The sequence below is a fragment of the Ictidomys tridecemlineatus genome, chromosome 4 (assembly GCF_052094955.1).
Source record: "Ictidomys tridecemlineatus isolate mIctTri1 chromosome 4, mIctTri1.hap1, whole genome shotgun sequence".
Lineage (NCBI taxonomy): Eukaryota > Metazoa > Chordata > Mammalia > Rodentia > Sciuridae > Ictidomys > Ictidomys tridecemlineatus.
In genome coordinates, this window is record NC_135480.1 from 2,945,335 (window position 1) to 2,957,293 (window position 11,959).

Sequence of the window (11,959 nt, forward strand, 5' to 3'; positions counted from 1 at the left end):
TGGACTCCTGGGCAATCTGCCCCAAGAGATGTGCTGTCGGTCCTGCAGACAGCGGGCACAGGTGGGCGACCAGCAAGGACCCTGGTCTCCCTGGAGGGTGACATGTGCACACAGCTGACGGGGCAGCCCAGCCTCCCCTGTGGCCCTTTGCTGGCCTCTGAGCACCTCCTGCCCCCCAGGTGCCACAGATATCCCCTGACATGTCTCCGATTTGTGGGGCGCCCGCCACCCACACCCTCCAATCCCCAGGCGGCCCTGCCCTCACTGAGGTGGGCCTGCTACCCCACAGCCCAGGAAGGTCCTGTCCCTGCTAGAGAAAGGGACGAGGCAAGCAGCAGGGAGGTGACTGCAGCCACTCAGCCTGGCCCCTTTCCCAGCCCACCCTTGGCGGGAGGGGGCTCTCCCAGGCTGCGCCCTCAGGAGCCTGCGGCCGGGGCCTACCTGCCTGCTGTCCCCCGCTGCTGGCCAGAGTGGAGGAGCGTCACCCGCAGCCTGTGCCTGAGGCCCTTCCTCTGGGCTCCCCACCCTCCCCGCCCACCACACCTGGCACCTGGGCAGCCAATGTGGCCCCAGGAAGCTGGGGAACGATAGTGGAGGCCAGCCTCCCTCAGGTCTGATTGGCTAGACCCCAGGGCACCTCTGCACCCGCTGCTGAGAGGTCCCTGTGTCACTGTCATCCCTGCAGCAGGCCTACCGGGGGTGACACAGCCTGGCCACGTCCACCAGGGCCACTCCTGACACCAAGTGGGACGGGCCCCTGGCTTCAGTTCCCACCAACCTCGATTTCCCCAGCAAGTGAGAGTGGGAGGTGCCAAGGACAGGCCGGCAGAGGGACCGTCCTTCCCCCTGTGGCCCGGGGAGGCCTCGAGACAAGCCCTGGGTGCACCGGTGGCATCCTCTAGCAGACAGCTGCTCTGGGGGTGCTGGGTGGGCACGGTCCCTGCCTCTGGTGGCCGGGTGAGGTGACAGTGGGCCAGCTGGCCCCCTGTAGCCCTGGCTCAGACCAGCTTACCCCTCTGGCTCCCGCACCAGCTGGGCCTCAGCCTGTCTGTAGAGCGGGATCCTGCAGACCAGCTTCCTGGGGTTGGGGTGACAGTGGGAGGGCCTGGGGGGCTTCCGTGAGCCCCCTTCCCACAGAGACCCCAGGGCCCTTCCTGGCATCTCTCATGCCCCCAGCTCCAGGTGGGTGGGGACAGCGGCCGGACCCACCAGCAGCCACCAGAGGGCGCCCCAGGACCACGGGTGGAGGCCCACAGGCTTAGTCCTGGGCAGGAGGGCTCAGGTCACTCCCGCAGTGGCACCTGTGGGCAGGGCTGGGCGTGTCCCCTGGTCCCCAGCATGGCTGGAGCCCAGAATCCAAGAGGATGTCCCCAGTCACTGCAGGGCCTCAGGCCAGAGGCCCAGAACTAGCTCCCGATACATGGGACTCCAAGGCAGGGACCCAAAGCCATGAGGGTCTGGCCCCAAGTGGAGGGGCCCTTCTCCAGGTTCTGTGAAGAAGGACCTGGTCTCAGCCCTGGGCCAGGCTGGAAGTCCCGCCTGAGCTCACCCTGGCCCTGCCAGCCCAGAGCCTGGTCCCACTGCGTCTGGGGTGTACGAAGAGTGAGGGGTCCCTCGAGACCCTTAGATGTGGGAGTGGGTGGGAGTGGGAGGCAGTGCTCCCCGGCACTTCCTCTACCCTGCCCCGCCCTTCACCTCTGGACCCCCTCTGACCACGCTCTGGACATCCCGGTCCAGTACCAGGTCATGCTTCTTCCTGCCTAGAACCCTCTGTGACTCCCTGTCGCCCTGACAATGACTCTGAAAGAGGTCGTGGAACTTTGTGGCTCCTGCCTGGCCGCCAGCAATCTTCCCGGGAGCCTTTCCCACCTTCCTGCCCCCGGGTGTCAGCCGCTGGTCCTTCCTCCAAGACCCTCCTCCCTGCCCACGCCATCCCGGTGCCATCCCGGTGCCTCCCCCATGTCCCCGCGCAGGCCCCCGTGCTGTCTTTCCGTGTGCCTTGCATCTGAAATGACTTTTCATTTCCTCATTGCTCGCCTGCATCTGCTTCCCTCTTGGGACTGTGGACACTGGGCACTTGCTGCCCCTGAGCCCAGAATGTGCCGGGACAGGACACATGCTTAACGGTGACGGGGTGGCTGGATGAGGGCGCGTGGGGGCCACTGGGGTGAGGTGGGACTCCGCTGCCCACCCACTCCCTGGGCTGTGCACTGCCCCAAGGGGAGAGGTGCCAAAGTGCCCTCAGGAGGACGTCCAGCTGGCCACCAGAGCAGTCTCTGCCCGCCTGCCCGGCACTGACCTGGCCTCCTTGGTTACAGGCCCCTGAGGGAACTTCCTCTTGGGAGGGCCACACCCACAGAGTGAGCTCCAGCAGAGCCCTTCCAGGCCCCCAGTGCTGGCCAGCTGCCCGCGCGGCCCACCTGCCCCTGTGGGGGGGGGAGGCAGCCCCGCTCAGAAGTCAGCCCTGGTGCCCAGGAGGGCCAGAACCCCCGGTGGCCTGAGCACCCCCCTGGGGGCTGGGGCCTGGTCTGGCTCCCCCCTGTCCCCACAGGAAGCCCCCTGACAGGTCCACCACACAGCGCTCCTCCCAGGAAGGGCCCCGGCCTCCCTGGGGACCACACGGAGGAGTTCAGCCTCAGTGGGGGGGAAGGTGGCCTGTGGCCCTCCTAGCAAGAAGGGAGGCAGAGGACAGTCCTGCCCAGCACCTCACTGCTGACCACCCTGGTCAGGGACAGCAGGGCCATAGCTCTGCAGGGTGGAGCTACTGCCCAAGGTTTCTGACCAGCCCTGCACACCAGGAGCGGAGGCCGGGAGCTCAGAGAGGTCCTGGGGGACACGTCTGCTCCCCCCACCAAAGTGTCATGCACTCGGAGGCTGCCCAGACACCAGCCCCGATGCCCCAGGAAGATGCGGCTCCTTGCTGCCCCCACCCCAGGAGGCCTGGGCCCGTCCTTCCCGTGGCCGTTCTCGCCCCGTCCCCGCGTCCTCGTCCCTCAGGCGGTTCTCCCTGAAGCCACCCGCAGGCTCGTCCCAGGCCAGGATCCGAGTCCAGGAGGCTGGAGCCTCGCCTGTGGCCCTGCCCTGGGAGGAGGACCAGGAAGGCAGGGGAGCCCTGGCAGCACCCGCGGTGGCCACCTGTGCCTGCTGCCCTCCTTGGACCATCAGCCCTGGAGGGGCGACCTGGCTCCTGTCCTGCAGGTGGGGACAGAGGCCAGGTGGCTGCGTGACCGGCCCCAGCCTAGCCAGGCCTCAAGGCTCCCACCTTCCAGGCGGCCGTCTTGCCCTGCGCTCCGAGCTCGTGCGCTGGGCTTGGCGGCCACGTGAGGAAGCAGGCCTGCTCTAGGCAGCACAGGAGGCACCGGCCAACGCTGGCCAGCGGAGCAGGGCTGGCTGGGGGAGGGCCGGCCGCCGCCTGGGCCCTGGGGCCTGGGGACCCACCTGATGTGGGCGCCATGTGTCCACCTGCCTGTTTGGGCCTGTGTGTGAGTCCCCTGGCGTGCCCACGCAGAGCTGGGGCGCAGTGTGACCCTCAGTGACTGGGCTCGGGTCCCATCAGTAAGTGGACACAGTGATGATGCGCCCCCATGGGGAGACGTGCCAAGGACAGTGCCCTGGACCTGCGAGGACAGATGGCACCCGGAGGACAGGCCAGGCCATGGGGAAGCACGAGAGCAAGTGCTTGCACGTCTGTGTGTCAGTGTGGACACCCGGGGTGTGCGGACCTTTATGTGTGGACCTTGTGTGTGTGGGCAGTGTGTGTGTGTGTGGATAGTGTGTGTGTGTGTGTGTGTGTGTACACCTGGTGTGTGTCTGTGTGTGTGGATAGTGTGTGTGTGTGTGTGTGTGTGGACCCAGGCTGTGTGTCTGTGTGTGCGTAAGTGTGGACAGTGTGTGTGTGTGGACTGTGTGTGTGTGTGTGGACTGTGTGTGGACAGTGTGTGCATAAGTGTGGACAGTGTGTGTGTGTGGACTGTGTGTGTGTGTATCTGTGGACAGTGTGTGTGTGGACAGTGTGTGTGTGTGTGTGTCTGTGGACTGTGTTTGGACAGTGTGTGTGTGTGTGTGGACAGTGTGTGCATGAGTGTGGACTGTGTGTGTGTGTGGACTGTGTGAACAGTGTGTGTGTATGTGGACAGTGTGTCTGTGGACAGTGTGTGTGTGGACTATGTGTGTGGACAGTGTGTGCATGAGTGTGCACTGTGTGTGTGTGGACTGTGTGAACAGTGTGGGTGTGTGTGTATGTGGACAGTGTGTCTGTGGACAGTGTGTATGTGGACAGCTGTCTGTGGACAGTGTGTATGTGGACTATGTGTGTGGACAGTGTGTGCGTGAGTGTGCACTGTGTGTGTGTGGACTGTGTGAACAGTGTGTGTGTGTGTATGTGGACAGTGTGTCTGTGGACAGTGTGTGTGTGGACTATGTGTGTGGACAGTGTGTGCATGAGTGTGCACTGTGTGTGTGTGTGGACTGTGTGAACAGTGTGTGTGTGAATGTGGACAGCTGTCTGTGGACAGTGTGTGTGTGTGTGTGGACAGTGTGTGCATGAGTGTGCACTGTGTGTGTGTGGACTGTGTGAACAGTGTGTGTGTGTGTATGTGGACAGTGTGTCTGTGGACAGTGTGTGTGTGGACCATGTGTGTGGACAGTGTGTGCGTGAGTGTGCACTGTGTGTGTCACACACAGCACGTGTCTGTCCCTGGGCATGCTGTGAGTGTGTGCAGGTCAGTCTGTGTGGACACTGCAGGCGTCCATGTGAGTGCACGTGTGTGTGTCCTAGTGTGCTGCGCTCTGGCACGGGGCCTGTGGGTGCAGGGTGAGGGAGCACCCACCACTGCACCAGCCTCTGACCACCCTGGAGGTCCCCCGCCCCACTTCAGAGATTGTCTGAGCGACTCGGCTGCTAAGTGCCAGATTCTGGGCCAGGTGGCCGGAGGACATGGGCCTCGGGGAGATGAAGGAAAGACCAAATGACTGTGGGAAAGAGAAACAGAGGACAAAGGTCCGGGGTCGTGTTTAGACAAGCTGGTCAAGGAGAGCCTCATGAAAAGGTTATTCTACGAATAACAAGGAAGGACGGTCCACCCATGGGTCCCTCTGTCCACCCCTCGCCTACGTGTCACAATCCACACCATACATGGGCCTACTCTCCCACTCCAGCCATCCAGTGTCCATCACTCGCCCACCCATTGGTTCACCCACCCAACCCCTCGTCCACCCACCACAAACCACCTGTCCATGATTTATGTACCCACTCATCCTGATCCACCCATCCTCTGTCCAACCACTCACCCATTCATTCCTCTACCCCTTCATCCCTCCCTCCTTCCATCCACCCACCCACCTGCCCACCCAGCAACGTCTGTATATCCCTCTCAACATTAATCTGTTCATCCATCCAACTACCCACCCGTCCATTCATCCACCCATGCACCCCTCCACTCATTCCTTCATCCTTACATCTGACTATGGAACCACCACCATCCACCGGCTTCCACTCACACCCATGAATCACCACCCATCCACCCACCCATCCATCCACCCACCCATCCATCCATCCATCCATCCATCCATCCACCCACCCACCCACCCACCCATCCATCCATCCATCCATCCATCCATTCACCCACCCACCCATTTATGTATCCATCTCCGCATCTATCACCACCACCACCAACCATTCACCACCCACCCATGTACTCATCTACCCACCCACCATCCTTCTACCCACCCATCCACTCACTCATCCCTCCACCCTCCTACATACCTCCCCACCCACCCACCCACCCACTCTTCCTTCCATCTACTGAAGCACCCCCAGCCAGCTACCTATCTACTCACCTGCTCATTCAGCCACAAAACCATCCACATCCCTGTCCACCCACCATCACCATCCGTCCATCCATCCATCCACCACCCATGCATGCTTCTGTCTCCACATCTGTCACCATCCGTCCATCCATCCACCCACCCCCCCAGCCATCCGGCCTCCTATACACCTCCCATCCACCCACCACTCATACCCACTCATCCATGCATCTGTCTACCCAAGTACCCTCAGGCAGCCAGCCAGTTAGTCACCTGTCTGTCCACCGGCTCATCCACCCATAATACCTTCCACCTCTCTGAATAGCCGCCTGTCACCGTCCACTCACTCACCCACCTGTCCCACCATCCACACAGCCTCCACTCACCCATCCACTCCCCTCTCCAGCCATCCACTCACCACGCACTCACTTCTCAGCCGCTGGACTCACCAAGATGGATGAGTCAGCTCCTGGTCTCATGATGCCGCAGGGCAGAGGCGGCGTCTCACAGGCCCTGGGTGCAGATGGGGGTTGGGGTTGGCCCAAGCCCTCATCAGGCGTGTGAGGTTCCGTGCCGTTTCTCCCTGGTCCGTGTATCTCACAGACAAGGTCACTGTCTCCAGAGACCGGGGGCCTCTCCCACACTGGACCCAGCGAGGCCAGGAATTCAGTAGGCACACAATAAGGACCACAGGCTAGCTGAGTCACCTCCTCCCTGTCACTGCCTGAGTCTGCTCTCTCTTCACCCTCCTCCGCCCCACCATCCTGGGTTGGCCTGCTCTCCTGCCACCTGAATCCCATTCCCAGCGGGGGCCACTGCAGGCGGTCGGTCCCTGTGCTGGGAGACAAGGGCAAGTCCTGGCCGCCCAGTGCTGGGAGTCAAGGGCCCCGACTGGGGACTTCCCACCACGGCCTGGAGGATCTGGGACAGGTCACCTCCCCCGGGTCTCACCCTCCACTCTGAGTGGCCAGGAATAGCTGCACTAGAGGCTGGGTGGCTTCACAGGGGCCTGGACTGCAGTGGTGTCTGGGAGACCTACTGAGGGTGCTGGGCCATGGGCTGTCCTGGCCCGGGGCCCTGCCGGGGTGGGGAAGGCACCAACACACCGAGTCGGAGGAGGGCCAGGCTCAGTGACCAGTGGAAGGAGGGTCAGTGGAGGACCTCTGAAGGTTTGTTGAAGCTGACCCCAGGCCATATATGTCATTCCTTCCCTTTGGAGAACTGACTCCGGGCCCCAGAGCCAGGTCCAGAAGGCCACCCCCGGAGGTGACTGTGAGTTGGGGAGCAGGGAGCGTGGTGTCATCAGGAGCCGGGTGAGGTCAGGCGACAGCCTCAAACCAAAGTCAACACAGGGGCTCTGGGTCCTGGAGGGCAGAGTGTGGGTGGTGATCCTGCAGGGCCTGGAGGCCACGGGCCAGCCAGTCGGGGTGCAGCTAGGTCCCTCAGGGTGGCGGCCTGCTCTGCCGCTGCTCTCTCCTCTTGGGGCTGCCTTTCTCCTGAGCAGGGACAGGAGAGTCCCCATGCCCCCCTCGTTCACGAAAGGACTCCTTTGCACCCGGACTCACACCTGCACACCCTGCACACAGCCTGGTCTTCCCGTCTGTTTCCCAGAGTGACGTCTTAGAAGAGAGGGCGGGGCGCACAGAGGCCGTGAGGGGTCTGGTGGGACGACAGACGGGGTGGCCCCCTTGCCCTTAGCGCCCTCCCTCTGTGCCGGGCCTGGACCTCCCCCTAAAGAGCTGAGACGGGAGGATGTCTGGGTTTCTGGGTGAGAAAGGTGTCTGGGGAGGGTCCCTGGCCCACAGGTGCCAGGCCCCTCCAAGGTGCAGCGAGCGTAGGTCGCCCGCCCAGCTCTCACCCCCCACGCAGGGTATGTGGGTGCCAGCGCCCTTAGTGGGGTGTCACCAGACAACACAAGTCAGGGACAAAGGACTCTGGGTGACAGGCCCTGGACCTCAGTCCTGCGGTGACACCCACATTTGGGAACAGAGGGAACTCATCAAAAATACAAATTCTGGGCCTCACTGGCCACAGCCCCTCTGGGCCTGCCTGGAACTGTTCACAGAGCCCCTGGTGACTGCCCTAGGCCCCTCCCCAGGCCTGCTGACAAAGGGCAGGCCCAGTTGACCGGGTCTTTTTTTAAAATTTTTTTTTAGTTGTAGATAACACAATATCTTCACTTTTATTTATTCATTTTTATGTGGTCCTGAGGATCGAACCCAGAGCCTCATGCATGCGATGCAAGTGCTGTACCACTGAGCCACAACCCTAGCCCCTGACGGGTCTTTATTACACGTGGGGAGGGTGGCTGGGGCTCAGGTGAGGCGAGGATGCACCTGGAGCTGCCTGTGGGTGCAAGAAGGGGGCAGTGGCCCTGGCCCTGTTGTTGGGGCATTCCATGCGTAGGGACACCTGCCAGCCCTCTTTGGAGAGATCAGCTTGAGGAATGTAGGGCAGTGGCATCTATCCCTCCATCTCCCTTGCCATTCATCCATTCTGTCCTGAGCACCTGCTGTATGCAGAGTCCTTTGATAGGGAATTTCTCCCAGATTAGCTGAGGGCCCCTCTGGGCCCCCCAGTCACCCCCAAGGTCTGCTCTCCAGCCCCTGCCCCTCAGTCTTCCCTACCCGGTGTACCCCTGCGTGGTGGTCTTGTGCAGGGCTCTGTAGGCTGCTTGTTGAACAGTGCCAGGCATACAGTGGTGCTCAATGAGGACTTGGGGAGTGAGTGGATGAGTGGATGAGTGGATGGAATCAAGCTGAAGGAGGGTGCTGGCCACTAGCCTTGGTGGCCCACCTTGGCCAGCAGACCCTGGCCCCTGGCAGCCGTGCCCTCCCTTCACCAGTCTGTTTCTCCTTTCCTCTTGATGACTGGGGGGCTCCTCCCGCTGAGGCCCTCTGACCCTGAGGGATGCTGGAAAAGAGCCCTTGGAAAGCATGCTGGTGGGAGGGGCCACCCTGTTTCCAGAATGTTCCAAGACCTTGAAACAGCCTGCAGGCCAGAGGCAGGGAGAGGGTGCTCAGGATGCCCAGGGGCACATGTGTACCCAGTGGGCTGGAAGGGCTGTGGGTGGGGAGAAGGGCTTCCGCAGACAGTGGCACCTGGAGGGAGCAGGCGCAGCTGGTGGGCACCCCAGGGTCCTGCCCCATGTCCAGAGCTCCAGGCCCCTCATGGCCTCAGGATCACCATCACTCCCCACTCTCAAGGCTCCTCTCTCCTTGGCTGATGGCCCCCTGTGGGGCCACTCCTCACACCCTAGCCGGTGCAGAGTGGCCCCGGGCTGGGTCAGGCCCTGCTGCTCACCAACAAACAGGCCTTTCCTGCTGCACTGGCCTGGACCCTCACTCCCTGGTCATCAGTGTCACCCTGAGCCTGGCCTGGCCCAGCCCTTTGCCCCACCTGTGAGCCTGGCCACCCTCCCTTCTCTGTTCCCTGCTCTTAGCCTGTCTCCACCCGGCCCCATGGCCCTCCCCAGCCCTTGTCCTGCTCAGCAGCCCACAGTCAGGCTCCAACACAGCTTAGGGCCTCCCCAAGAGCCCTCCTGTGCTCCTCCACCGGGCCCGAGACAGCCCTGGGCACCGAGGAGGGCCTTCCCAAGGGCTCAGGTGGCAATGTATGCCAAGAGCACAGCGTGACGGCAGCATGCACCACCGGCTTCACCCCACTCCAGAGGCGGTCCTGCGACCTCCTCCACCCCACCCCTCCTCCAATTATTTTGAAGCAATGTTCCCATATCACATACTGCCGCCAGCAAATCCTCCAGCGCTCGTCTCTGAGGTTCGTACAGAGGAGGTGGACATGCTTGGCCCCGGCCCCTTCTTGCTGGTTCTCAGGACCATGAGCCCGGCCACTTGCCAAGAAGTTTTCAGTCTTCTTATGTAAGTTTTTAAGATATCTGACCTATTTTAATTCATAATTCTTTTTGATGTTCAAATTATCCTGCTGCAGATCAGACCCTTTTAAAAGTAGAAAGTGGACTCATGGGGAAACCATTTTAAGACAAAATAGCCAAGGAACCGACTCTAACCTTTCCAGTGGTAACCGACGTACGTATGTATGATTCCAAAGTAACACGACAGTCTGCCCTCCATACCTGCAGGTTCTGCATCCACAAGTCCAACCAACCCCAGTTGGCAAATATTTGAGAAGCAAACTGCCTGTACTGAACATGTACGGACTTTTTCTTGTCACAATCCCCTAAACGGTACAGCGTAACGACTATTTAAGTACATTCCTGCCGTGTTCAGTATTACGAGGGGCCTAGAGGGGACTGACGTGGCCTGGGCCAGTGCCACACTGTTTCACATAAGGACTTGAGCCTCCAAGGATTTTGATATGGGAGGGTGATCTGAGACCATCCCCTGTGGATTCTGAGGGATGACTGACTGTGCCAGCTTATTGCTAGCAGTATATTCTTGGTGTTGCTTTGGCCCCTTGCAGATGGGGGGACTCTCGACCACCACGCTGCAGTGTGCGGCTGTACCAGAGCAGAATTCCACCGATCCAAGGGCACTGGGTTTTGCTGGTATAAATGGTGGAGTGAGACACAGCCTCACATCTATACCATTCTCTGGTGAGTCTTTGGGTTAGTGCCTAGCAGCGTGACTTTCGGGTAAAAGGGTACACGCACTTTTGCTGATATTGTCAGAATTTCCTCCCCATGGGTGACTGGGAAAGCACCTGCCACCTGGCTTCTCCCGGGAGCATGACATCAAACGTCTGGATTTTTGCCCATCAGATAGCAAGCAATGGTCTCAGAGTGTACTTTATATCTGCGTTTTGCTCGTTAGGAGTGAGGCAGCGCGTTCCTTTACAGAGGCACAGGCCCCATCTCTCCTCCTGTGCGCTGTTCCCCAGGACTGTCCCTTTGTGGTCCCCAGTTTCAGGTGTTCTTTATGTATCAGTGATTAATCCTTTGCCTGTGATGGGAATCGCAAATACTCCCTCCCGTTCGCCACTCACCCCTTTTACTTTGCCAAGGGCGGTCTTCTTCTCCTTGACTATGGCCTCTAGAGCCTTCACGGTCGTCGGCTCTCCCGGCCCCCTCGTCCCTTCTTACAGAATACGCAGTTTCACTTGACTTTTCCTTGAAAGCCTAGGATCCATCTGGAAGTATTCTTGGGCATGGTGTGAGAGGGGCCGTGTCTCCTGGCTCTATCCACATGCTTATTAAACACTCATCTTCCCCCCGACCCGAGACACAGGCGCCGGTCACTTTGGCGTGCCTTCACCCAGAAAGTTACAGAATGCCTGCTGGCAGCCGCAGTCAGCTCCTTCCCTGCCCGTTTTGTATTCAGGTGGCAAGTGGGACGTCCCCCTAGCCTGTGGGTCCCCTCAGTCTCCCAACACCTGCCCCCCAGCCTGCTGGGACTTCTCTCAGCAAACAGTACTGGGCCCCAGTCTAGAGCTGACCCCCGATGCCCACCACAGAGCTGAGAGCCCTGGGCGCTCAGTGAACACCTGCAGGCATCTTGCCACAGTCCCCTGGCTGCAGGGAAGCACAGCTGAGCTCCATGCTCCTCCAGAGAGGGGGAGGGGCTGGCCACGTGGGAGAACTCGGTGCAGCACAGGCCTGGGGCCCCAAGTGCAGAGCTGGCCACCACACCCCTCACCTCGACATCCACCCTGGGAACCAAGTGCCTGTCAACCCAGGTTCAGGAGCAAGGAGAGTGAGGAGAGCCAGAGGACAAGGAGCCCATTCTCTATGTCCCTGGGGTGGCTCAGATATTTCTCCCTGGCCTGCCCAGGCAGCCAGCCCCACCTGTGCCCAGCAGTCAAACCTGGGTCAGCCCACAGCCCCAGGCTTCCAAGGCGCTGTCCCAGACGGTCTGCTAATAGTTCTTTCTCACCTCCCCAGTGCCTGGGCCTTAGTGGGCAGATTTCAGCGCATTCTCCTGGGGCCCCAGAGGCCAACACCTCCTCACCCCCGTGCGCCTCAGGGCGCCCCTCTGTACTCCTTGCCTCCCCGGAAAGGCTCAGAGGGCGGGAAAATGGGTGTCTGCATCCTAACCGGCCATGGGAGCGCATTCGCGGTGGCGGCACCTGCTGGCTCCCGGGCTATCCTCCCCGCCTTGGCTGGGGACCTCCTGAGACAGGCGGGAAGGAGGAGCTGGGTGCAAACACGTGGGCGAGAACCGGGTTCAGCGGGCGAGCA

At 61.0% G+C, this 11,959-nt stretch overlaps 1 protein-coding gene across 1 annotated transcript in view; it reads right to left on the reverse strand.

Annotated features, from left to right (window-relative positions):
- The window catches only part of Trpm5 (transient receptor potential cation channel subfamily M member 5), an 11,851-nt gene extending 8,397 nt beyond the window's left edge, over positions 1-3,454 (reverse strand). Inside the window, exons 1-4 of the mRNA XM_078044857.1 lie at positions 3,263-3,454; positions 2,931-3,081; positions 2,300-2,426; positions 1,013-1,078 (exon numbers count right to left, since the gene is read on the reverse strand). Of these exons, the coding sequence (XP_077900983.1) occupies positions 1,013-1,078; positions 2,300-2,426; positions 2,931-3,081; positions 3,263-3,454 (536 nt within the window). The remainder of the gene's footprint in view (positions 1-1,012; positions 1,079-2,299; positions 2,427-2,930; positions 3,082-3,262) is intronic.
- Between the last annotated feature and the right edge of the window lie 8,505 nt (positions 3,455-11,959).